The 22,916-nt window shown below is 45.2% G+C and overlaps 2 protein-coding genes across 2 annotated transcripts in view; one reads left to right on the top strand and one right to left on the bottom strand.

The window, feature by feature from the left end:
• Positions 1-22,916, top strand: part of zanl (zonadhesin, like) — a 49,392-nt gene that overhangs the window by 20,325 nt on the left and 6,151 nt on the right. Inside the window, exons 53-102 of the mRNA XM_042069484.1 lie at positions 112-356; positions 575-723; positions 878-1,006; positions 1,210-1,348; positions 1,485-1,626; positions 1,733-1,932; positions 2,098-2,236; positions 2,417-2,527; positions 2,723-2,925; positions 3,028-3,169; positions 3,283-3,527; positions 3,747-3,895; positions 4,050-4,178; positions 4,382-4,520; positions 4,656-4,797; positions 4,902-5,101; positions 5,267-5,405; positions 5,498-5,614; positions 5,947-6,140; positions 6,258-6,399; positions 7,277-7,521; positions 7,858-8,006; positions 8,112-8,240; positions 8,445-8,583; positions 8,728-8,869; positions 9,193-9,389; positions 9,684-9,822; positions 10,045-10,161; positions 10,467-10,591; positions 11,442-11,587; positions 11,790-11,933; positions 12,486-12,593; positions 12,766-12,935; positions 13,103-13,305; positions 13,855-13,996; positions 14,157-14,404; positions 14,749-14,926; positions 15,059-15,167; positions 15,299-15,393; positions 15,505-15,681; positions 16,375-16,577; positions 16,931-17,075; positions 18,047-18,288; positions 18,713-18,877; positions 19,059-19,186; positions 20,091-20,362; positions 20,697-20,905; positions 21,587-21,731; positions 21,957-22,204; positions 22,694-22,823. Coding sequence (XP_041925418.1) covers positions 112-356; positions 575-723; positions 878-1,006; positions 1,210-1,348; positions 1,485-1,626; positions 1,733-1,932; positions 2,098-2,236; positions 2,417-2,527; positions 2,723-2,925; positions 3,028-3,169; positions 3,283-3,527; positions 3,747-3,895; positions 4,050-4,178; positions 4,382-4,520; positions 4,656-4,797; positions 4,902-5,101; positions 5,267-5,405; positions 5,498-5,614; positions 5,947-6,140; positions 6,258-6,399; positions 7,277-7,521; positions 7,858-8,006; positions 8,112-8,240; positions 8,445-8,583; positions 8,728-8,869; positions 9,193-9,389; positions 9,684-9,822; positions 10,045-10,161; positions 10,467-10,591; positions 11,442-11,587; positions 11,790-11,933; positions 12,486-12,593; positions 12,766-12,935; positions 13,103-13,305; positions 13,855-13,996; positions 14,157-14,404; positions 14,749-14,926; positions 15,059-15,167; positions 15,299-15,393; positions 15,505-15,681; positions 16,375-16,577; positions 16,931-17,075; positions 18,047-18,288; positions 18,713-18,877; positions 19,059-19,186; positions 20,091-20,362; positions 20,697-20,905; positions 21,587-21,731; positions 21,957-22,204; positions 22,694-22,823 — 8,184 coding nt within the window. The remainder of the gene's footprint in view (positions 1-111; positions 357-574; positions 724-877; positions 1,007-1,209; positions 1,349-1,484; positions 1,627-1,732; positions 1,933-2,097; positions 2,237-2,416; positions 2,528-2,722; positions 2,926-3,027; positions 3,170-3,282; positions 3,528-3,746; positions 3,896-4,049; positions 4,179-4,381; positions 4,521-4,655; positions 4,798-4,901; positions 5,102-5,266; positions 5,406-5,497; positions 5,615-5,946; positions 6,141-6,257; positions 6,400-7,276; positions 7,522-7,857; positions 8,007-8,111; positions 8,241-8,444; positions 8,584-8,727; positions 8,870-9,192; positions 9,390-9,683; positions 9,823-10,044; positions 10,162-10,466; positions 10,592-11,441; positions 11,588-11,789; positions 11,934-12,485; positions 12,594-12,765; positions 12,936-13,102; positions 13,306-13,854; positions 13,997-14,156; positions 14,405-14,748; positions 14,927-15,058; positions 15,168-15,298; positions 15,394-15,504; positions 15,682-16,374; positions 16,578-16,930; positions 17,076-18,046; positions 18,289-18,712; positions 18,878-19,058; positions 19,187-20,090; positions 20,363-20,696; positions 20,906-21,586; positions 21,732-21,956; positions 22,205-22,693; positions 22,824-22,916) is intronic.
• trappc14 (trafficking protein particle complex subunit 14) overlaps positions 21,808-22,916 on the bottom strand; it is a 21,325-nt gene continuing 20,216 nt past the window's right edge. The window contains exon 11 of the transcript XR_006024824.1: positions 21,808-21,846. The gene's annotated coding sequence lies outside the window, so the exon portion shown is untranslated. The remainder of the gene's footprint in view (positions 21,847-22,916) is intronic.

A 22,916-nucleotide genomic window follows, 5' to 3' on the forward strand; every position in this document is an offset into this window, starting at 1 on the left:
TATTTTTTTTTTATCTCTTTTTCTCATGAACATTTTAAGTTTCTGAGATTTTGTGCGGCATGCTTTAACTTTTGGTATCTATTAATAGTATCTATCTTTTTTCATCCACAGGCACCTCCACCTGTATTGCCTCTGGTGATCCTCACTACACCACCTTTGATAAGCAGAATTACAACTTCATGGGCAACTGCACCTATCTGATGTCCAAGCCATGCAACACCACTGGTCTGCCACACTATGAGGTCCATGTGTCCAATGAGAACCGCAACAACAACAATAGAATCAGCTACGTATCAGCGGTGCATGTCTACGTCCATGGAATGACCATATCTATCCTTAAAGGAGGAACCGTGCGGGTAAGATATAGGATGCAAGTAGCACACAGCTATCTAAAAATAGAAGTGCAAATATCCATGCAGAATGTTTTGATTCTAACTATTCCCATAGGATGTCTTTATGAAGTGCTGCTCAAATGTCATGCAGTGGTTCAACATTGTACTTAAAGTAGTAGGTGTCCATTTGTGTATCAAGTGTCTGCATGTCCCTTCACTCTCTTCTCTGTGTGTTTCCCCAGATCAATGGGACCAATGTGAACCTGCCTGTGAACCCAGCTGCAGACGTTTCTGTCTACAAGTCTGGAAAACATTACACCGTGGCCATGAGTTTTGGAGTCACTGTTCGCTACGATGGCAACCACTTCATGGACATCAAAGTGATTGCAGCGTGAGTAAAAATCAGGATACTGGTTCATGCTCGTACATTGATTCTGTATTTTTCAGGTGGATTTCAATACCATGAGGCTGGTTTTACTGGAATAATCAGCTGTTTTATCTTGCTCTGATATTTAAAATAAAACAAAATATTTTTGCTTCCATAGATACAAAGAGAAGCTTTGCGGCCTTTGTGGAGATTACGACGGCAACCCCAAGGACGACTTCCGTACACCTACAGGCGAACTTGTGACAAAACCGAATGACTTTGGAAACAGCTGGAACTCTGACCCAGAGTAAGATTTTACAGGGAGCACCATAGCAACGTTTTACCACATAAAATGTACATGTAGTTGAGGACATAAGTACTTTGGCTTCTGCAAATACTTGGTAGCATGAGACAGTTAGGCATGAAGACAGACAAAGGCACATTGACCGCTAATTAATGGACTCAACATGTGCATCTAAATTGTTGTTTACCTCTGTTTTGTATACACAGATGCAACAAATCTCCTGAGGTGCCTGTACCTGGTTGTACACCAGAGGAACAAGATAAATATGAGAAACCTGCCTTTTGTGGAATCATACTGGAAAGCAACGGCCCATTCGCTATGTGCCACCCCAAGGTTAATCCCAATGTGAGTAAAAGCACGTCCATTATGAAAAATGGTTTATGATAAAGGAGTCTTTTTATTGCAACTTTTAGATACACTTTAAATCTTTAGAAGTGAGCTAACAATATATTTCCATGTTGTGTGTTCTGATCTGCTCCAGAGCTTCTTCAAGGACTGCATGTTTGACGTGTGTGAGCTGGATGGACTGCACTCTGCCCTGTGTGAGGCCATAGAGGCCTATGTGAATGAGTGTCAGGATCGTGGAGTCACCATCGGATCATGGAGGAACAGCACCTTCTGCCGTGAGTCTTAATCGCCTTTATGTTGTTGGTGGTTCTGTACATTTATTGAAGAAAAAAAAGGATTTAGCAAATGAATAACTATTTTTATCTTTTTTTCTATCAACAGCCCTGACCTGCCCTCCTAACAGCCACTTTGAGTCCTGTGCTCCACCCTGCCAGCCTTCCTGTGTCACACCTTCCCCAGGGCAGTGTAATGGACCGTGTGCAGAGGGGTGTGTGTGTGACCCAGGATACGTTCTCAGTGCTGGCAAGTGTGTCAGGAACGACAGCTGTGGATGCCAACACACCAATGGCCAGTACTACCAGGTGAATACATTAATGCAATGACTGACTTATTTTCTGATGAGTGATTGTTTGTATTAATGGTTATTCTATACTTTCTTCAAAAGACATCATTCTCCACTTTCTTATTCAGCTTATATAATGCAGTTGTTAAATTGTTACTAATATTTTTCTACTTTTCATTTTCAGCCTGGAGAGGAGTGGTACACCTCTAACTGTGACCTGAAGTGCAGGTGCAATCCTCCTTTCGTCAGCTGCAGTGATGGACAGTGTCCCCCTTCACAAGAGTGTAGCGTCCAGGGAGGACTTCTGGGCTGTTACCCCATTGGTAGTGTATTTTTTTTTTATTTAATATATGAAGAACCTTTCCGTTAGTTTGTGATGTATGCCCTCAAAGCTAAACAATTGTAATTTTGTCAAACAATGTATGAGATATTTCAGTAATATTAGATACTGTTATACTGTGTACCAGAACTCTAACAACTGATTGTTTCCCCCTTCTATCCAGCCACTACCCCCAAACCAACTACACCCAAACCTTCCACACCCAGCCCATCTACACCAACACCATCTACTCCAAAACCAACAACACCAAGGCCAATTCCAACAACAACACCAGGTAAGTAACAATACTGCTGCTTTAATTCACTACCTAGATTGTCCTAGTGGCCAGCATATGTACAGACTTGATAACATGTTTTTATTTTTATTTTTTAAATAATTAAGTAGCCTAACATGAAAGTCTCCTCGTCATCTCTGCATTTATTTCCTCTTCCATTTTTTCTCAACTTCTTCATTCTCTCTTGTTATACAGTGACGTGCCCCCCTAATTCTGACTTTTTGGAGTGTGGTCCGTCATGCGTCCCCACCTGCCAGAAACCCAACATTAACTCCAGTAACTGCACTGGGGCCTGCGTAAGCGGCTGTTTCTGTAGACCAGGCTTTGTGCTGTCAGGAAACCGGTGTGTTCCCGTTGATAAGTGTGGCTGTCTGGATGACAACAACAACTACTATGAGGTATAATCAAGACAGAAATATTACTTTTGTGGTATTTAACCTATCTTTGGATTAAGTATCACCAAAATAAGATGACTCCTAACAAACTTGTTTCTCCATCAGCCTGGAGAGGTTGTGTTTGGGGATGGCTGCTCCAAGCTGTGTCGCTGTGCTGGAAACTACACTCTCTCCTGCGTGGACAACACCTGTGCTCCCACTGAGGAGTGCCGAGAGGTCAATGGAGTCCCTGGATGTTATCCTCAAGGTATTTTTTTTTTTATCTCTTTTGCTCATGAACATTTTAAGTTTCTGAGATTTTGTGCGGCATGCTTTAACTTTTGGTATCTATTAATAGTATCTATCTTTTTTCATCCACAGGCACCTCCACCTGTATTGCCTCTGGTGATCCTCACTACACCACCTTTGATAAGCAAAATTACAACTTCATGGGCAACTGCACCTATCTGATGTCCAAGCCATGCAACACCACTGGTCTGCCACACTATGAGGTCCATGTGTCCAATGAGAACCGCAACAACAACAATAGAATCAGCTACGTATCAGCGGTGCATGTCTACGTCCATGGAATGACCATATCTATCCTTAAAGGAGGAACCGTGCGGGTAAGATATAGGATGCAAGTAGCACACAGCTATTGAAAAATAGAAGTGCAAAATATCCATGCAGAATATTTTGATTCTAACTATTCCCATAGGATGCCTTTATGAAGTGCTGCTCAAATGTCATGCAGTGGTTCAACATTGTACTTAAAGTAGTAGGTGTCCATATGTGTATGAAGTGTCTGCATGTCCCTTCACTCTCTTCTCTGTGTGTATCCCCAGATCAATGGGACCAATGTGAACCTGCCTGTGAACCCAGCTGCAGACGTTTCTGTCTACAAGTCTGGAAAACATTACACCGTGGCCATGAGTTTTGGAGTCACTGTTCGCTACGATGGCAACCACTTCATGGACATCAAAGTGATTGCAGCGTGAGTAAAAATCAGGATACTGGTTCATGCTCGTACATTGATTCTGTATTTTTCAGGTGGATTTCAATACCATAAGGCTGGTTTTACTGGAATAATCAGCTGTTTTATCTTGCTCTGATATATAAACTAAAACAAAACATTTTTGCTTCCATAGATACAAAGAGAAGCTTTGTGGCCTTTGTGGAGATTACGACGGCAACCCCAAGGACGACTTCCGTACACCTACAGGCGAACTTGTGACAAAACCGAATGACTTTGGAAACAGCTGGAACTCTGACCCAGAGTAAGATTTTACAGGGAGCACCATAGCAACGTTTTACCATATAAAATGTACATGTAGTTGAGGACATAAGTACTTTGGCTTCTGCAAATACTTGGTAGCATGAGACAGTTAGGCATGAAGACAGACTAAGGCACATTGACCGCTAATTAATGGACTCAACATGTGCATCTAAATTGTGGTTTACCTCTGTTTTGTGTACACAGATGCAACAAATCTCCTGAGGTGCCTGTACCTGGTTGTACACCAGAGGAACAAGATAAATATGAGAAACCTGCCTTCTGTGGAATCATACTGGAAAGCAACGGCCCATTCGCTTTGTGCCACCCCAAGGTTAATCCCAATGTGAGTAAAAGCACGTCCATTATGAAAAATGGTTTATGATAAAGGAGTCTTTTTATTGCAACATTTAGATACACTTTAGATTTTAAAAGTGAGCTAACGATATATTTCCATGTTGTGTGTTCTGATCTGCTCCAGAGCTTCTTCAAGGACTGCATGTTTGATGTGTGTGAGCTTGATGGACTGCACTCTGCCCTGTGTGAGGCCATAGAGGCCTATGTGAATGAGTGTCAGGATCGTGGAGTCACCATCGGATCATGGAGGAACAGCACCTTCTGCCGTGAGTCTTAATCGCCTTTATGTTGTTGGTGGTTCTGTACATTTGTTAAGAAAAAAAAGAATTTACAAATGAATAACTATTTTTGTCTTTTTTTCTATCAACAGCCCTGACCTGCCCTCCCAACAGCCACTTTGAGTCCTGTGCTCCACCCTGCCAGCCTTCCTGTGTCACACCTTCCCCAGGGCAGTGTAATGGACCGTGTGCAGAGGGGTGTGTGTGTGACCCAGGATACGTTCTCAGTGCTGGCAAGTGTGTTAGGAACGACAGCTGTGGATGCCAACACACCAATGGCCAATACTACCAGGTGATTACATTAATGCAATGACCGACTTATTTTCTGATGAGTGATTGTTTGTATTAGTGGTTATTCTATACTTCCCCCAAAAGACATCATTCTCCACTTTCTTATTCAGCTTATATAATGCAGTTGTTAAATGGTTACTAATATTTTTCTACTTTTCATTTTCAGCCTGGAGAGGAGTGGTACACCTCTAACTGTGACCTGAAGTGCAGGTGCAATCCTCCTTTCGTCAGCTGCAGTGATGGAGAGTGTCCCCCTTCACAAGAGTGTAGCATCCAGGGAGGACTTCTGGGCTGCTACCCCATTGGTGAGTTTTGTATAACTAAATGCTTTAAGTGTATGCTTTAAATTAAGTAAGCTTACAGTCACTACAACAATGGTCATTCTGTCTTTCATTAGCAACAACACCCAAACCAACAACACCCCGACCATCAACTCCCAAACCATCAACTCCCAAACCTACAACGCCCAAACCTACAACGCCCCGGCCAACAACTCCCAAACCAACCACTCCAGGTATATCTGTTGTTTAGAAGAGAAAGATCCTTCATTTAGATAATTTTGTCAAGTAGAGAAGAGCTTGAACTATCAAAAAATGTAAATTATTGGTCTTAGATAAAACTGCTTGCTACCCAACTTTATAATCCAACAAGTGGCCTATACATGCACCCTGATGGACAAACCAAAAGATAACTAACTATTCTATCCATCAATCAATTGAACGGAGCCTTTTTCCAGATCTTGAATCTTGGTAGATCTGTAGTTGTGAGTATGTGAACTTCACATTTCTCTTTGTCTCTGTCTCCATTCCCCTCTCCCTCTAATCCCCCCCCCCTCTCCCCCCTCAGTGAAGTGCCCCCCCAATGCGGAGTATATCGAGTGTGGCCCAGCCTGCATCCCCAGCTGTAGGGAGCCTTCCACCAACTGCACTGGATCCTGTATTACCGGATGCTTTTGCAAGCCCGGTTATCTCTTCCGAGGCTCGCGCTGCGTGCCTGTGGAGAAGTGTGGCTGCCTTGACGCTAATAACAACTACTATGAGGTACAAAGAGTTTCTTATGGAGGGGAAGGGAAGTTTGAGTAACAGCATTATGGTACACAACTGTATTTGTGTAAATATATAAATACTGTATAACCTGCTGTTATTTCCTCTCTTTAGTCCGGAGAGATCGTCTTTGGGGATGGCTGCTCTAAGCTGTGTCGCTGTGCTGGAAACTACACTCTCAACTGCGTGGACAACAGCTGTACTCCCACTGAGGAGTGCCGAGAGGTCAATGGAGTCCATGGCTGCTATCCCAAAGGTAAGTGGTGTTGTTCACGTCAGCTTCGTTTTCCTCCAAGAGTATGTAAGAACAAAAACAAGAGTGACTTCATAAATGCTTTACTGGATAGTCACAAAATTGCCCAGAGTCCAGCAGCGGCTGTTTGAGAGGGAAACCACAAAGCCCTTAACTATTTCTGAAAATAACAGTTACCCCTTACTATTCTTTTGTGCCTTGTTTTTTAAATCTTTGAAACCATAGATAAGTCACATATTTTGAGGTCACATTCCTCCCTCTCAGGCTCACACTGTGAATAAGCTGATACTTTTCATGGGCTTGACTCTTTTGTGTGGTCAGAGCAAGCTATTCAGCCGGCCATTGTTCCCTTCTCTCATGTGCACAAATTAAAGTTGAGGACATCTAAGGTTCAACAATGAACTTAAAGGAATAGTTCACTCGAGAAAGGCACTCCTGCCTTATACATGTCAGTTGTCGTAAATGTTTTGCTTGTCTATGCCAATTGAAATTGGCAAGGAAATATATTCAGTTACTGACACTGTACAACAGTAAACAAAAAGAACTGGCCACCATTGACTTCTGTATTCAAACAAAGACTGTTGCTCTAAATAAAAGACTTTTTGACTTCAAAATCACCAAGTGTCTTACAGAAACGATGCCTTCTGCTGGGAATGAAGATGACTACATAATGACCATTCTGATCCCATGACCACGCGCATAGCTACACTGTCAAACTCATTTTGAGCAGCACTGTCGAATCAGTGGGCGACACCATCTGGTGGTCATCGGGCCAGATGTGTGTTTTTCATGATTGTCATGCTTCTCTTTAGTGTCCGCCTCTAATGTTCAGTGTTTTTTTTTTTTTTTTTTTTGCTGTTTGTTTGTTTTTTGCCTCCAGACGACTCCACCTGTATTGCCACCTCTGATCCCCACTACACCACCTTTGATAAGCGCAAGTACGACTTCATGGGCAACTGCACGTATCTGATGTCGAAACCTTGCAACACCACCAGCGTGCCTCACTATGAGGTCTACGTGACCAATAAGAACCGACACAACAATTACAAAATCAGCTACGTGGACTCTGTGCACGTCCATGCCAAAGGGGTGACAGTGTCCATTCTGAGAGGAGGAGATGTGCAGGTGAGGAGAAGTTAAAGAGAAGAAAAGTAGGCTATAGGAGCTGCCGTGCAAGCGGGTGGCAGAGTGCCACCCCATCTCTCTCTCCCTCTCACTTCCTGTCTCTCTCCACTGTCATATCTGCAAAAAAGCAAAAGCTCCAAAAATATACTTTAAAAAAGAGACAAAAAGACAAAGTAAAAAAAAAAAGAAATTGTGGCCATTAATGAGTATGTTTTGGTTATTTGATGATTAATTCCTATTTCTACCCAGAGAGCAGCAGTTGATTGTTTACACGTAAAATAGAGCAGTGGCCCATGAAATATGTATCACTGCATGTGCTGTGTGTGTCTCATCCAGCTCAATGGGACCCGAGTGAACGTGCCTTTCAGCCCAGATCCAGAAGTTTCTGTCTACAAGTCTGGAAAACATTACACCGTGGCCATGAGTTTTGGAGTGACTGTTCGCTACGATGGCAACCACTTCATGGACATCAAAGTGATTGCAGAGTGAGTAACAACAGTCAAAGCTGTTAAACACCTAAAATACACCTAAATATGTAGTGACCGATTAGTCATAGTGGTGCATAATGTCTGCCCTTATCGTTTTGCCAGTTATAAGAACAAGGTGTGCGGGTTGTGCGGAGACTACAACGGGAATGCCAAGGATGATTTCCGGAATTCCTCCGGCCATCTGGTGACCAGCCCTGTGGAGTTCGGGGATAGCTGGAACGTTGACTCAGAGTAAGACCGCATAGACACACACACACACACACACACTCACAGTTACCACACAGGCATGGATAGTTTGCTCTTAGTCAAGTGTGCCCTCCCTAAAATAAGATGAAGTGTTAATGGTGCTATGTAAATCAACTCAATAGAGGGTGAAATGGACTTCAATAAACACAGGCGGAGAGATTCTTAACGTAACTGTTTCCTGATTGTTAGATGCAACAAGATACCCGATGAGGTTTATCCAGGCTGCACAGATGACCAGCAGGATGAGTATGAGTCTCCTGCCTACTGTGGAATGATACTGGACAGCAAAGGACCATTTGCCATGTGCCACCCCAGGGTTAATCCAAATGTGAGTTACAAACTAACTAAATATTAGTTGTGCATTAGGAATGTGGATGAGAAACCCCAGTGTATTAAATCAGGGTTTTCCGATTATACTGTAAGAATACCATTCATCCATATAGCAATCATAATGCTAAATGTTGTTTTCCAGAGCTTCTATAAGGACTGCATGTTTGACGTGTGTGAGCTGGATGGACTGCACTCTGCCCTGTGTGAGGCCATAGAGGCCTATGTGAATGAGTGTCAGGATCGTGGAGTCACCATCGGATCATGGAGGAACAGCACCTTCTGCCGTGAGTCTCTAGGGACCAGCTATCACGGCACATACATTCTAAACATTGATCCTAAGATAGTGCTTAAGCAAAATTGCACAAGTGAGAGTGGTGAAATATCACTATGGCGGTGATTTGGCCGTAGGTAATCATAGGTGTGGTAATATCTGCTACCAACATCACAATCACTAGCTATATTGCTTTTAATTATTAATAATTAATGTGTCTCATTAGCATTATAGGCCAGGTTGTAGTTTAGGGGCTTAAGGCCCTTGGCTATATAAAGTGAGACAATGTCTTAAGACAATGTCTAACATTATTGATGTTCCTTTGACCCCCAACAGCTCTAAAATGCCCTGACAACAGCCACTTTGAGTCCTGTGTCTCACCCTGCCAGCCTTCCTGTGTCCTGCCAACTCCTGGTCAGTGTAACGGGACGTGTGCTGAGGGGTGTGTGTGTAACCCAGGATACGTCCTCAGCGCTGGCAAGTGCATCAAGAACGACAGCTGCGGATGTGAACACAATGGACTGTACTATGAGGTGTGTGATTTTTTTTTTAACCCTTAAAGGTGTAGGTTTTTGAACATTCTAAGTTCCGCAACAATTAAAGGTTCTAAAATTCTATGTTGAATTCAATGAACCCAGATATTCATTCATTTCTCAACATTCCCGTCACACCGGTGTGACGGTACTCCTTTAAGGGATATATTATTTTTATTTATTAATGCTGACCATGCAATAACATCCATAAACATATACACCGACAGTGTTTTTTTTAATTTTTTTATTTTTTATTGATATTTTATGATAACAATGGTCCTCCTGGCTTTTCAGTCCGGTGAGGAGTTCTACTCTAACGATTGTAAGCAGAAGTGCAAGTGCAATTCCCCCACTGTTACCTGTGAGGCCACCGATTGCCCCCCAATGCAACAGTGTGGGGTCCAGGAAGGCATTGTTGGTTGTTACCCTGTCGGTAAGTATGGCTCTCATCTCCTGGACTTCAGTGCTTAAACTGACCTACATAAGTTGTTGAGTTGAGTTGAGTTGCACATTCTGTGGAAGATGTTGCAGGTCGTAGGTCTTAGGTCCTCTAAAGTTAGGACGTAACTAAGTGTAGTTCGTAAATTTCGAGCTAGGCAGCCATTCACCAGTGTTGCACATAATACCCATGCTCAGGTTGTGTGTGTTTTCCCAGGTTTTGAAGACTGCACGATTTCAGGAGACCCTCACTATAGCACCTTTGATGACAAATTCTACACTTTTATGGGCACCTGCACGTACACCCTGGCACGAACCTGCAAGAACAGCACAGGTGAGAGGGTGACCCCTGGTGGATGTGAATGGGAACTCCATCAACCTGACCCACACATCTTATAAAACACCCTTATGGTGAATTAGATAATGCATCAATTGAGACCAAAGAAATGGAAATAGCTTTGTCTTGTACTCAAACCTCTGTTCTGCCTTTAACGTTACTCTAAAATATTTTATCAGTGAGGAAATTATTTGGAAGGATTTGAAATCCACCAGAAATCCGCCGTCAGGTTTGGGGCCACCCGTCGCCCAAGCTCAGTGAGATTGACCACACCGCCTCTCTCTCTCTCTCTTCATTTTTAGGGCCGTGGTTCTCAGTGGAGGCGAAGAATGAAGAGAGAGGAGTGTCCGGCGCCTCATACCTCAGGAAGCTCTATGTGACGGTCGACGGCGTCACGGTGACCATGATGAAGAGCAGAAGAACGCTGGTAAGCAGATTTAGCATCAGAACCCATATGGGCCTTCATATTGTGTGCTATTGTGGGTAGAGTTGCTTTTCTATATGTTGGTTACATACTGTAAATCAACGACCATATCCCCCAACACAAAGAAACACAAACACATACACATACACATACACATACACATACACATACACATACACATACGCACACACACACACACACACACACACACACATACGCACACACACACACACACACACACACGCACACATCTGCATGATTAAGTTTTATTTTATCCATATTCCAGCCTCTAAGTAATCTCGGGATTAATGGGACATATCTCCTACATCTGCCCTCCTCTTCAATAACTACATTCATCCTGCCATCTATACTGTTGTCACTGCCACGCACACACACACACACACACAGGCAAATCTATTTAAATAAGTCCTGGCCATGTTACAACATGCTCTACTTGAGCGCAGCTCTTCTGGTCTTTAATCTTCCAAGGGGATCAGAGGGGGTTTTTACTTCAGAGGTCTTATCTCTTATCTCTTAACAAGGAAGCGATTTACGGTCAATGGCCTGTAGGTGTTAACCCTTGACCCCCCCCCCCCCCCCCCCACTTATCATTTTTTTTTCTTTCTTTTTCTCTCTCTCTATCCATCCCTCACTCTCTCACTGTTCTTTGTCTTTCTTTCTTATTTCTCTCTCTCTCTTTGTTTCGTTGTCTTTCTTTCTTTCTCTCTCTCTCTCACACTGCTCTTTGTCTATATTTCTTTTCTTTCTCTCTCTCTCTCTCTCTCTCTCTCTCTCACACTGCTCTTTGTCTATGTCTTCTCATTCTTCTCTTTCTCTCTCTCGCATGGTGCAGGTGGATGGGCGTAGAGTGGCCCTCCCTCACTCGCCATCTCCGCTGATGTCTCTGTCCCTGGCTGGGCAGTACATCACTCTTCAGACCACCTTTGGGCTCCGAGTGCGCTGGGATGGCAACCACTATGCCCAAATCACCGTGCCCAGGTTTGGACACACACACACACACACACACACACACACATCCATGCCACTTATAAAGATAAGCGCTTTAAATCTCTTGTTTCACTTGCTGGTGAATCTTTTAGTGTGTTACTTCAGTTGGAAAATCCTCATCCTTATTCTACTTTTGTCTTTTTTATTTCTCGGCCACTCCCACGTTCTTCACTCTGTGTCTGACCTCTCTCAGCACATATCATGACCAGATGTGTGGCCTGTGCGGAGACTTTGATGGTAACCCCAGCAATGATTTCACCAAGCCAGATGGTACCCAGGCTGAGAGCTCTGATCAGTTTGGGAACAGCTGGCAGACAAATGAGGATGAGGATGATGTGTGAGTGTGTGCACCTTCACCGTCTCTCGGATTCCACTGTTTCACAATATCGTGTTTTCATTCTCCTCTGAGTAGGTATTAGTGCTCCCAGTAGGGGCAGATTTACTGAGGGTATTTACTTTTCAAATAGTTGCACAAGAGGTTGCAGCAACTTGTGCAGCAAATTTCTTGATAGGGAAACTTGACCGTTAGTTTTTAATGCTATGAATAAGTTTAGTCTGACTTGTTTTGTTGATATACCCCTGACCTTCTGGTCATTTATTAGTCAGAAGGCAAAGAAGGATTGTTGCGCTTAGATGACCGTTTTTAAGTCCAGGTGCGAACCAATACTGTGAGCAAGAGGCTATGAGTGGCTCGCTCTCTGAAGAAGGTGACTAGACAAAGTATTTTTAAATAAAAAGCCAGAGCAGATGTTTCAGCCATCCGGCTATTCTCAGTGCTCTCAATGGTTATTTATTAGTCACAACAGGGATATATGAATATTTCATACTATATATATATATAATACCACCCATCCATCATGTCAACTTGACTCAAATCTGTGTTTAATAGGTGCAAGCCTGATGTTTCCCCTGACCCTCCCTGCAAACCAGAGCTGGAGGCTGTTGTGACCAACCCTGCTAACTGTGGGAAGCTCAAGGACCCCGCGGGTCCCTTCAGGTAAGGACATATCACAGACACCACAGACACTGTGCTAGACTTGTGAGAACACAGTGAGACTTGTGAGAAACACACTGAGACTTGTGAGAGTCATCATTTTGTGCTGTCTCTCAACCGGTGTTGTGTACTATCTGTCTCACTCCTGGCCTCTCTCGCGTCCTCCCGTGTCCAGAGATTGCGTAAAGGTGGTGGACCCGCTGCCGTTCTTCCAGAGCTGCGTGTTTGACATGTGCCGTTACGACGGTATGCAGCAGATGCTGTGTGACCAACTCCAGGCCTACACCGATGCCTGCCTGGGTGCAGGAGCGCTGGTCCACCAGTGGAGGGAGCCAGAATTCTGTCGTAAGTCTTCCCCCCTCTTTCTCTGTCTCTGTCTCTCTCTCTCTCTCTCTCTGTCTCTCTCTCTTTCTCTCTCTGTTTTTGTCTCACACTCTCTCTTTCTCCTTCTGTTCCCCACATGAACTTACACAGTAACATGACCCCCCCCCCCCGTCTTTCTGTCTCTGCAGCATTGGCCTGCCCCCCGAACAGCCACTACACCATGTGCGTCAGCTCCTGTCCAGAGACTTGTCTGGGGGTCAGCGGGCCGCAGGGCTGTGGCAGCAAGTGTGTGGAGGGCTGCCAGTGCAACCCCGGCTTCGTTCTAAGCAACGACCAGTGTGTCCCGCTCAAGGACTGTGGCTGTGTGGATCCCCAAGGCTCATATCACCCTGTGAGTGTCCACGCCGAAACAACGACACCGTCTGTGCTCACACAGAGAGAGAGAGAGAGAGAGAGAGAGAGAGAGAGAGAGAGAGAGAGAGAGAGAGGTGGAGAGAGAGAGGTGGAGAGGGAGGGAGGGAGAGGGAGAGGGAGAGAGACAGTCTTTAGATACCATGAAAACTAAACTATACAGACATATACAGTACAAAAGATTTACACATCAGATTATTCTTTTCAAAATTAGTTTTAGATTTAAAATGTTGTTTCACATGTACAATGTATACATTGAGCTTATGCAAGGCATGTACATACATGTAACTATGGGTCTTTCCCCTGTGGTTGCCCATAAAGCCATTTACAAGGCTTCTGTTTCCATGTCTCGCCAAGAAACATCTGAGGTGGCAAAGCAAACACTTTCACCGACCCAGTGAACAAGGGCCCACACTGGGTCATTGGCGGGGTGAATCGGAGTCCAACTCCTCGTGAACGGAGGCCATATGTGGTCGCTCTGACGTGGAATTGTTATATGACGACGATCTATTATTGTTTTTGTGCACAGGTGAACGAGAGCTGGTACCTGCAGGGCTGCACGCAGCAGTGTGTGTGCAACGGTGGTGGGGCGATCGAGTGTCGCAACACCACATGCACCTCCACAGAGGAATGCAAGCTGCAAGACGGCGACTATGGTTGTCAACCGCTGGGTACGATCGGTTTGCTGATAAAAAAAAAAAAAAAGAAAAAAAAGTCATTCTGCCTGAAAGTTTTGAAATCCATTGTGAAATTGTTGTTTCATTGTTATGTTGTTGTTACGCAAGTGTTCTGTAATTCTGTAATATCTGTAAATGTCTGTTTCCCATGTAGATAAGGGAACATGCTCGGTGTCCGGAGATCCCCACTACACCACGTTTGATGATAAGACCCATCACTTCATGGGCTCCTGTTCCTACACCTTAACCAAACCCTGCAACGAGACCTCCGGCTTGCCGTACTTCACGGTCGAGACCCAGAATGAGCACCGCGGCAGCAATAAGAAAGTCTCCTACGTCCGGGCCGTGGTCATTAATGTTTATGGCCAGCGGGTCATCCTGGAAAAGGGCCGTAAAGTCCAGGTGAGTTCCAAAAAGCTTTTGAAGAATAGGGCCTAACGAGCACTTTCAGTGTGCCGTGTCAGAACAGGTGGAGATTACAGGCCACAGTGAAAAGGACTGAACAATGCAGCTCAATTGCGACAGCGCATTCTGAAAGGAAAGTGCAGTGAGACAACACTTTTACTGAACATGGTATCTTCTGCTTCAGTCCCACTACTTCATTGCCTGTACACTTGATGCATTGACAAGCATGTAAAGTCCTGTGTCACAGAGAGGTTTTCACCTGCTGCAGATGAAGAGCATTCTTGTTTATCAGCTAAGAGACTTGGTGCAGCTAAATGAAGTGGTCTGTGTGTCCACCACAGGTGAACGGTTTTAGGGTGACTCCACCGGTTACCATCAAGAAGAATGTGAAGATTTCCCTGAGTGGCAAATTCGTGGTTCTGGAGACGGAGTTTGGGCTGCGCGTGCGCTTCGATGGCAACCACCACGTCGATGTCACCCTGCCTTCCTCCTACAGCGGCCTTCTGTGCGGAATGTGTGGTAAGAGCCATGAGCAATGTGCTGACACCTCAAAGGTTTTCCAGAATGTTCCATTGGTATACCAGTAATTAAGAGCCCGACCAACACACACACACACACCCCTGACACGTCTCTGTTCCTCATTCTCCAAAGGAAACTACAATGGAAATTCTGGAGACGACAATCTAAAACCAGATGGCCGACCAGCAACTAACACCAACGAACTTGGAGAGAGCTGGCAGGTCCCTGATGACAGGCCAGAGTGAGTGGCACCTCTCTTTCTGAAATCACAGTGAAAACACACTGACCGATAATGGCCGATCATAATGACCTCTTGAAGATGTAACGGTTAACATGTTCTCTATTTCCCCATCTTAACGTCCCCCTCCACAGCTGTACCCATGGCGGTGGCATAGATAACTGTGACGCTACGATTGAGAGCGAAGCCCAGAAGCCTACCAGCTGTGGCATGATCACCGACCCCAATGGTGCGAGTTCATGCACTCACACAGATCACCATACTCCATTTTTTTACTCTATCAGTTACACTGCCCATTGATGTCCAAGTGGTCAAGCAGATCTCTTGTCTGTCTCCGTAGGCATATTCAAGGCCTGCCATGCCGTGGTGCCCCCTTCAGCCTACTTTGAGAACTGCGTATATGACCAGTGTGGCACAGACGGAAGTGCCGTGGCCCTGTGCCAGGCTATTGAGTCCTATGCTGACCTCTGTGCCAAGGCTGGAGTGTCCATCTCCTGGAGGAACAACACCTTCTGTCGTAAGTATGCCTTGTCATAACGAGTGTGTGTGTGTGTGTGTGTGTTTGCCTCCTTGCTTGTGCATATTCTGCTGAATACATAAACTATAAACTGTGTGTTTGTGTCTGTGTGTGTGTGTGTGTGTTTGTGTCTGTGTCTGTGTGTGTCTGTGTGTGTGTGTGTGTGTGTATGTGTGTGTGAGAGAGAGAGAGAGAAATGCTGAGGCCTAGGGCATACTGTAAATCTGTCTTGAAGTCTGTCGTTAGAACCCACGGTTGACTTGTGAGAGGCTTGCTTGGGCCTGTCTGAAAGTTCCAAACCGCAGGAAGGCTCTGAACTCAGCCAGGTGGATCAGTTGATTTACGGCTCTCCACACCTCTCCCACATCTCCTTCCCCTTCTGTTCTTTCTTTGCTCATTCTTTTTCCCTTCTCTATCTCTTCATATTTTCCGTTCTGCATCGCTTTATTTTTATCTTCCTCTCCTGACCTTTTTCGCCCTTCTCCCTTTTTCTCTGACTTAATCTGTCTTTCCCCCTTAACACCCTCTCCCCTTTCCCTGATCTCTCTCTCTCTCTCTCTCTCTCTCTCTCTCTCTCTCTCTCTCTCTCTCTCTCTCTCGTGTGCGCTCTTCCTCTTTCTCTTTCTATCTTTCTCTTTCTCCCTCCCTCTCTCTCTCTCTCTCTGTCTGTCCGTCTCTCTTTCTCTCTCTCAGCTCTGAAGTGCCCCGCTGGCAGTCACTATGAGTCATGTGGCACGGCCTGCCCCCCCAGCTGCCAGGAGCCTGGTTCGGCCGGCACGTGCACCGAGCCGTGTGTGGAGGGCTGTGTGTGCGACACTGGGCTGGTGCTCAGTGGGGACAAGTGTGTGCCCTTCAACCAGTGTGGCTGCACCGACAAGGACAACAACTACCGACCGGTATGGCACCGCTCGGATTGTGTGTGTGTGTGTGTGTGTGTGTGTGTGTGTGTGTGTGCGTGCACTACAGTTCACTATCAACATGGCTTTAAACTATTTTCTACTGAGGAGAAATTCATCTTTATCTGAAATAATGCTGACATTGTTGTTTTGGCCGTTAAGCTCCTGCATATTTGAGTTGGTTTTGCTTGGCCTCAATGTCTGAGCACACCGCAGAGGCATTACTTACTCACTGAGTCATTATGTCATTATTTCTCTAGCATGCTGAAATTAGCTCCTCTCACTGACTGTGTGTGTGTGTGTGTATGCATGTTTGTGTGCGTGTGTGTGTGTCTGTGTGTGTGTGTTTTCAGGTGGGAGACAGCTGGTTCACGGCTGACGACTGCTCTGAGCGCTGTGTCTGTGGGCCCTTCAACAACGTCACATGTGAGCCCTGGCAGTGTAGCCCCGCCCAGGAGTGTAAGGTCTACGATGGCGAACTGGCCTGTCACTCAAGCGGTAGGATTTTTATATTTATATAGTCATTCTCACTAGTGCAAGTTATCATATATAACTATGGATAGCATTGAGGTGTTTTCTGTTCATGACTTAGAGTAGAATGATGAGGAGAGGGATTAATTAGAGATTTCTTTACCCATAAACCACATAAAGATCATCACCCCTAAAATTTCCCCTAGGGATTAATAAAGTATATCTATCTATCAATCTATCACCGGATTAGCTACTGTTGTTTTATTTTAAAAGCATATTTTATTCAAAGGGAGGTTTAAGTGCAGCCTAATGCAAGGCTTCAAAGGCCCACATAAAGTCTGCCGTAAGTTAGGTCTCTTTGTTCTCTGTGCAACAATGATGTCCAGGCAAGGATGTAGCTTTGATGCGGTGTAGACACCTTGGCACTGTTGATGAACACCAAAGAGATGTGCACATATCCTGGGTACACCTTAAAATAATCCAAAGGGGTTCTGCTTTGGTGTTGATAAAATATCAACACTTTGTCTAGGCATGTCTAAAGCAGTCTGAGCAAAACAAGGTGGCATAGAGGTCACACAGCATGGGAATGTTCTACTTTATCACTTAAATACACAGGACTGATCTGGATCACTGATAGGCTTTTGGACCAAGTCCTGTTGCTACAGTTGCAGTTGTGATTATGAAACTCTTAAGACAAAGTTACAAGTTGTACTTCACCCTCACTATCAGCTCCTGATGTGATTAGTTGCCTCATTCTTTCCTCACCCCGAGCTTAACCGCTTCACAGTGTAAGCTTAAATTTATTAGTTGACATGTTGATGGCAAAGAAAGATATAGTATTTAGAATCCATCTGATATCTGCTATCAGATACCCCATGCTCATAAAAAGACACATATGTAGGCTCATGATATGATACTTGCCACCATATACAGTATGTATTGACAAACCAGATGTTGGCTTGGCCTTAGTTGACCATTTGACTGTTGGTCTGTCGTAGGTGTGGGCGTATGCCATGTGGCTGGAGACCCCCACTACTACACCTTCGATGGCGTCATGCACACCTACATGGGCACCTGCACCTACACGCTGGTGTCCATCTGCAACAGCACCCAGGTCACGCCGTTCACCATCGTGGCCAAGAACGAGGAGCGCGGTCAGCCAGAGGCGTCGTACGTGGGCTCCATCACCGTCTCCCTGCCCGGAGCCACCGTCATGCTCAGCAAGAGCGGCCGCGTGCTGGTGAGAGTCCGACACATAAAGATGATTTTTAAAATGCAAGACTTGCACTGAAGTACAAAATGAAACAAAAATCTATATAAAACTTCTCTCTGTCAGTTTCTGAATTCCATATATATTATGCATTGTATCCATCAGGCAAAACATGATTCAGAGAATTATCCATAAACATTGGCAGTAATATTTTTGTCTTAGTCACCCACACTTGGCCTGGGAGAGTCTTGGGCTGGGACAGTCAAATGTTACCATTACTTACTTACATTACCATACATACACAGCATGGTAGCACACAAGAGCCTAATGTCAAGACCATATATGTATACATTCACATATACACACCGTATTCATGCACATACCGTAATCACGTGATATTTGGTCGTAGTGTAGTGGTTTTAGAGCGTCACCATGTCCTTCTTTCCTGCTGTAGCTGGACGGACGCAGAATCCGCACCCCTCTGACCATCCCAGGAGCAGCCGCTCGCGTCGCCACCAGCGGCGTCTACACCGTGCTGGACACCGACTTCGGCCTCATCGTCAAGTTTGATGGCGTCCATCACCTGGAGATCACTGTGCCAGGCGACTACTTTGATAAGGTGAGATTCCATCAGACTTGATATGACAGTGTTTCTTTCATAACAAACTCAATATTAAAGTCTGTGTATTATTGCATGAAAACTGAAATTAAACAACATGGATTGAATTCTAATTTATAGTATTTCAAGGTCTTGGCCCACTTAAATCTAGTGTTTATCCGTGCACTGTCTACTTTCATAGGTTTGTGGCATGTGTGGAAACTACAATGGCAAACCATCAGATGATAACCTGATGCCCGATGGCCGCCCAGCCAAGGACGTCATCGAGCTGGGCAATAGCTGGAAATCTGAAGGCGACAGTGATCCTGGGTGAGTGCACTTTTGAACCGCTCTGGAACACAGCACTGGCTGGCTCGCCAATACTGCGCTGCAAAACAGGCACTGCTCATGTTACAAGCGTCAGGGGCTCTCAATAATGCAGCATTGTGCCCAGAGGGGACACGACTTCAGAAGGGGAAAAGTTACCTTGGGGGTTGTGTTACCTTCTACTGGGTCGGGGACAATGAGTGTGATTCACTAGCGAGTGCAGACAAAACATTTGTGTTTCTGTAGGATTGAATGTGTGTTTTGGTTTGTGTTTGTGTCTGTGTGCATGTGAGTTTGTCTGTGGTTTGTGTTGGATTGGGTTATCTGAAAACTGCATCATGTCAACCAAAGATGATGCAAGCAGTTATAAATATCCACAATTGTAGGCTCACAAGCCCTGAAAGGATTTCTTTTACCACATTAGTGTTTGTCAACACCTGTCCAGGGAGTGTTGCTCATCCCCCATGATGTTTCAATTTTGTAGCAGCAGTTTGTATTTGGTTTCAGAGTGCTCCTAACAGCTCAATATAATTTAAGACCAAACATTAACACACCCTCTATTCAGATCGTATTGTACCACATTCACAAGCTTTTTGTATCTATGACTATGGCTTTCTGATACCTACTTCATCACTAAAGTATAACATTTCATTTTAGGGCAGTAAATCAAGCAAACATTCAAATTCATGGCAAAGTATCAGCATTAAAAGGGAGTTTATCTTACAGAAGTTGTCAGAACAACCCAGAGCTCTGGGGCAAAATGACCCCAATCCTCCCTGATGCGCAGCTGTGATATACAGGAATGTTTTGAATGAAAATATCCTCTCAATGAAGTCAAGCAACAGCCTAGTTTGGTTCTTACACATCACTTCGATTGTCCTTGACCTCCTCTCTGCCTCCTCCTCAGATGCAAGCCAGACACCCGTCCTGACGTGCACCCCAACTGCACCTCCTCGGAGGAGGCGGCCTTCGAGGCGCAGTGCTCCGGCGTCATCATGTCGGACAAGTTCAAGCCCTGCCACTCGGTGCTGCCGCCCGAGCCCTTCACGGGCAACTGCGTGTACGACATGTGCGAGTACGACGGCATGCAGGCCACGCTGTGCGACAACGTGGAGGCCTACGCCCAGGCCTGCCAGAGTGCCGGAGTGACCATCAGCTGGAGGAACAGCACCTTCTGCCGTGAGTGAACGGGCAAAGAGAGAGGGGGAAAATGAGGGGAGAACGATGACTTTAACGATAATGGCAAAAAACTATCGCTCTAGCTAGTAAAAATAACGATAACGACATGGAGAACGATATCGTTGGGGTCACTTTCAGTTATCGTTTTAGTTATTGTTCTTGGTCTGAACAGCCTTAAAGACTGGAGGAGAAAAGAACAGAGAATGACAGAGAAAAGTTGAAGGGCAAAGGGTTATCAAACTGAGGGCCACTAAAAATATATGTAAATATGTATATAATTTGTGTATCTTATCTTTTTTTAATGTGTCTTGTTTGCATTTGTTTGTTCCCGCAGCTCTCCCATGTCCACCAAACAGCCACTACTCAGACTGCACGCCGCCCTGCCCCCCGACCTGCGCCGACCTCTTCCCCATGTTCTGCCCTCAGCCGCCCACCCAGTGTGTGGAGGGCTGCATGTGCAACGCCGGACACGTCCTCAGCGATGGCAAGTGCGTGTCCCTGTCCAGGTGTGGCTGCGTCGACGGCGAGGGAGAGTACCACGACGTGAGTGCAAATGCAAAGACGATTGTTGCGTTTTTCGCTCGCACACAAACGCCTTCCAGCATCAGCGCACATCGCTTCGGTTGTTCACATCAGCTGGATATTTATACCGGGTTATACCTAGTACTTTCACGTTTACGTTGTCTTTCTTCTCAATAAACTAGCCTAACTAAACCATTTTCAATGGGCATATCCTGTCATGTCATTGTTCAAAACACCAGCAACCATATTGTTTCAACCATATTGTTTAAAATCGAAACAATAATAAACGCGGCAACTGGCTTTCAAATGCATGCTGGGAACTAACTATTTTGCTGGTTCTGTGGCCTCTGGCTTTGCGGAGGCTGATGTGCAGACAGCTGTGTTTCTGCTGAGGCTGTATAGACCTGTGTAGGCGGAACAGTACGTGTCATAAAAGCCCACGCGGCCCCACAGCGACCACCACACTGACTCAACAGGAAGTGCTAGGAAACCACAAACACACGGCTTGAAGCAGACTGTGAAACACCAGAAAAATGTTAACCCATGAACTGAATGATGAAATTAATGCAGGACTAATACAGTACATTACAGTAAATTAATACATAATTCACAGTAAAATACAGTAGTTGAGGTGTTGATGTAGATGAGTGTTGGCTATTTGAGGGGTGCTGGTGGTGATGGAAGTGTCTTGCTTGTTTTTAGGTGGGAGACTCTTGGGTGACGGACAGCTGTGTGGAGAAGTGCAGCTGTACTCAGGGAGGCGTCCTGACATGCAAGGATTTCAAGTGCAACGACAAGTCCATATGCGCCCTAGACAAGGATGGCGAGAGATACTGCAAGCCCGAGAGTGAGAACCCCCAACCACACATACATATACATACACTTGCACTTTTGTAGGACTGTAATTACATAACACCCCCCCCCCCCCCCCCCCCCCCCCACACACACACACACACACACACCTCTCTTGGCATGGTCTGTGTTTGAATTTGTATATGCGTGTGTTATCTGAGATTTTGTGTTTAACGAGAGATTATTTCTGTGACCCCCCCCCCCCCCCCCACCCTTACAGAGTTCGATAAGTGCACTATCCAGGGGGATCCACACTACCACACATTCGACAACCTCAAGCACCATTATCAGGGCGCGTACACCTACGTCCTGTCTCAAGGTCACAATCTGCCCAGCGAGCTAGAGCCCTTCACCGTGCGAGGCAAGAACGCCCGTCGCGGAGGCAACAAACGCGTATCCTTCCTTCACGAGGTCTACGTGGACGTTTACGACACCAACATCCGTCTCCTGCAGAAGAAGACTCTCCTGGTGAGAGAACATGACGTTCAGGAAGACGTTCAGGACAGTTAGTCTTCTCCCATAAAAATGATTATTCTGCCTAGCAACCGTCCTTTTTTAATAGTCTGGAGTCCAAGCTCTGGACCATGCATCTCACTGCTGACGTACAGTATGACATCTGAAATATCACTACAGCAATATCTAAAGCCACTGACAGAGCAGGCCCCATCAGGGCCATAGTTCATTACTCAAAAGCATCAATATGCATATCTGCAGATTAGCCTAAACAGTTCTCAAATGACCTTTATTTTTGTTATTGTATGTTTTTTTTTTGTTTGTTTGTTTTTATCTGTTACTACTTAATTATTAATATATTTAATATATTTTTATTCTTAATAAATCAATATATTCTGGGGGAAATGGCTCTGAGTTGAATAGCATTCCAAATACACAAACGAATGTGTTACGTGTTACATAACAAGTCTCCCTAATGTCCCTCTGTGTTTGCTCTCTCGTTAGGTCAATGGAGAGAAAGTGGTGCCCCCGCTGAGCCCCAGACGGGGCCTGACCATTGCCATGAACTCCCGCCACATCCAGGTCTCCACGGACTTCGGCCTCACTGTCCGCTTCGATGGCAAAAGTCAAGCCGGTGAGGATTTCTCACACACACACACACACACAGACTTAAAGACTATGCCCATTAAGAGTTTGCAAAATCTCATAGATCCACTCCTACCCTTTC

This window comes from Alosa sapidissima, chromosome 18 (assembly GCF_018492685.1).
Source record: "Alosa sapidissima isolate fAloSap1 chromosome 18, fAloSap1.pri, whole genome shotgun sequence".
Lineage (NCBI taxonomy): Eukaryota > Metazoa > Chordata > Actinopteri > Clupeiformes > Clupeidae > Alosa > Alosa sapidissima.